Source organism: Acomys russatus, chromosome 3, assembly GCF_903995435.1.
Source record: "Acomys russatus chromosome 3, mAcoRus1.1, whole genome shotgun sequence".
NCBI lineage: Eukaryota > Metazoa > Chordata > Mammalia > Rodentia > Muridae > Acomys > Acomys russatus.
The window spans coordinates 67,793,945-67,795,746 of record NC_067139.1 but is presented as its reverse complement, the minus strand read 5'-3'; the positions used below and the strand labels follow the sequence as shown (position 1 = coordinate 67,795,746).

Sequence of the window (1,802 nt, the reverse complement as noted above, 5' to 3'; positions counted from 1 at the left end):
TCAAAAAGAGTTTCTTAGCGCTCTGCTGTCCACTCACTCTTCTTGTTCACCTGCATCTTCCAGGCCCAAGTCATCCTTGTAGTTTTAACCCTTTAGAGTGTCTTGTTTCGCCGTTCACTTACTAAACTAGTAAGTGAATTAGAAGGTTGTGACCTCACTCTAAAGTAGCAGAAGGGAAGGCATACTCACACTGTGGGATGATGCAGAGTTGGTGTCCCTGTATACTGCCAGAGCAGCAGGCAGTGAATGCACACCAAACCCTAAAGCCTTTCAGTTCCACTCAAGTAAGCACCATGACTTGGATCCACCTAGCTGTTACTCTACATGCTGTGATTTTCAATGAGCTGGTGACCCTTCAAGACACAGGAAAAAAAATCTCCCTACACAGCCATGAGCAATGGTAATGTTAGTTTCTTGGAGGAAAACAATTTTTAAAAATTCACCAGGATTCCTGAAACACAGCTAAACTACAAATAGAAGCACACACCATTGCCATAAAATGTTAAAACCTCTTCTCTCCTTTAAGTATTTTGCAAATAATGAATAAATGCAAGTTAGGGGAAATTTTTTTTTTCAAAATCATCTGGTACACTGTAATATGAAGTGAAGGATAAACAGATTAAGCCTCATCTATACATATAGACTGTCCTGGATATATCAGAGTCTGTCAAACATTATGGAGGAACCACATTGAGGCTGCTACATGAAGTCATCCAGGAAAAGAAGGCTCCCAGTATAGCCACGACAGGCAGAAACAGCAACAGGTTCCCTGATACATCTGCCTTGTTTCACAGAAATGCCCTCAGCACTTCCACCTTGGCCTGTGACTTTTCCAATCACGTAGCTGAAGAAAAACCACACTGTGAGCACAGTAAGCAATAGATTTTCTTGTTTCAGTGGAATGAAGTAGACAACTCCTCTCTCCTTGACCAAATCCTGAGTCCTGTTCTCATGAGCCCTGTTTGTGATTTAATGTTGACCTAGGACTTTGTTCTTAGCAGGCTTAGTCAGTCTCCTTTCAGCAAGTATCTTGCTGGGTTGGTTATAAACCTTCTGCCCTGGATCTGATCAAACTCCTAATGCTCACACTGAAAACTTTTCTTCCATTGTTTGGCTAGAGAGACACCCTGCTTTTTGTCTATAAATCCCTGCTCATCCATGTTGTATTTTTATTAGAACCCTTTTTCCAAACTAGTTCAGAAATTCACTACAGTAGCTCCGTTTGAATTCAGTCATCTATATCATCCATTAATGACCATCAGAGCAACTTTGTCATTTAATAAAGCCCAGCAGAACAACAACTTCTATGTCAGTTTCTTTTCACAATGTATCCAACAAACAGCTACTTAAATGCAAATATGAATCTATTAAGTTTGGAGTAATAATATAAATGAATACTTGACACAAAGGAACAACAATGGCTTGAACATAAAACTGAGTTTCAAGGGTGAAATGGAATATTTGATATGATTCATCATTAGTTCAGGAGTCAGAAGAGCTGTTTATTGACCTCTGACCTCTGTTAGCTACCATGTGCATGAGTTTCAGAAACTCTGAATGTTTGCAATCACCTACTTTAAAAAATACTAACTCATCTCCATCACCAGATGGTTATGTAAAAAAAAAAAAAAAAAAAAAGAGTCTATAACACTAAGTTTGTAAACTTTACATATAAAATACAGATATTCTGTGTCATTGTGCTCAATTTTGTTCACATAGATGGAAAAAAAAACATTTTAGAGTGTTGTTTTTTGAGCAATCTACTTCTTGGAATCACAAAGGAACAGAAGAGTCTCCAAGGG

General features: G+C 38.3%; 1 protein-coding gene across 1 annotated transcript in view; it reads left to right on the top strand.

The window, feature by feature from the left end:
• The window catches only part of LOC127187107 (basic proline-rich protein-like), a gene marked incomplete at its 5' end in the record, with an annotated part of 3,168 nt that extends 2,341 nt beyond the window's left edge, over positions 1–827 (top strand). The window contains one exon of the mRNA XM_051143336.1: positions 777–827. Coding sequence (XP_050999293.1) covers positions 777–827 — 51 coding nt within the window. The remainder of the gene's footprint in view (positions 1–776) is intronic.
• Between the last annotated feature and the right edge of the window lie 975 nt (positions 828–1,802).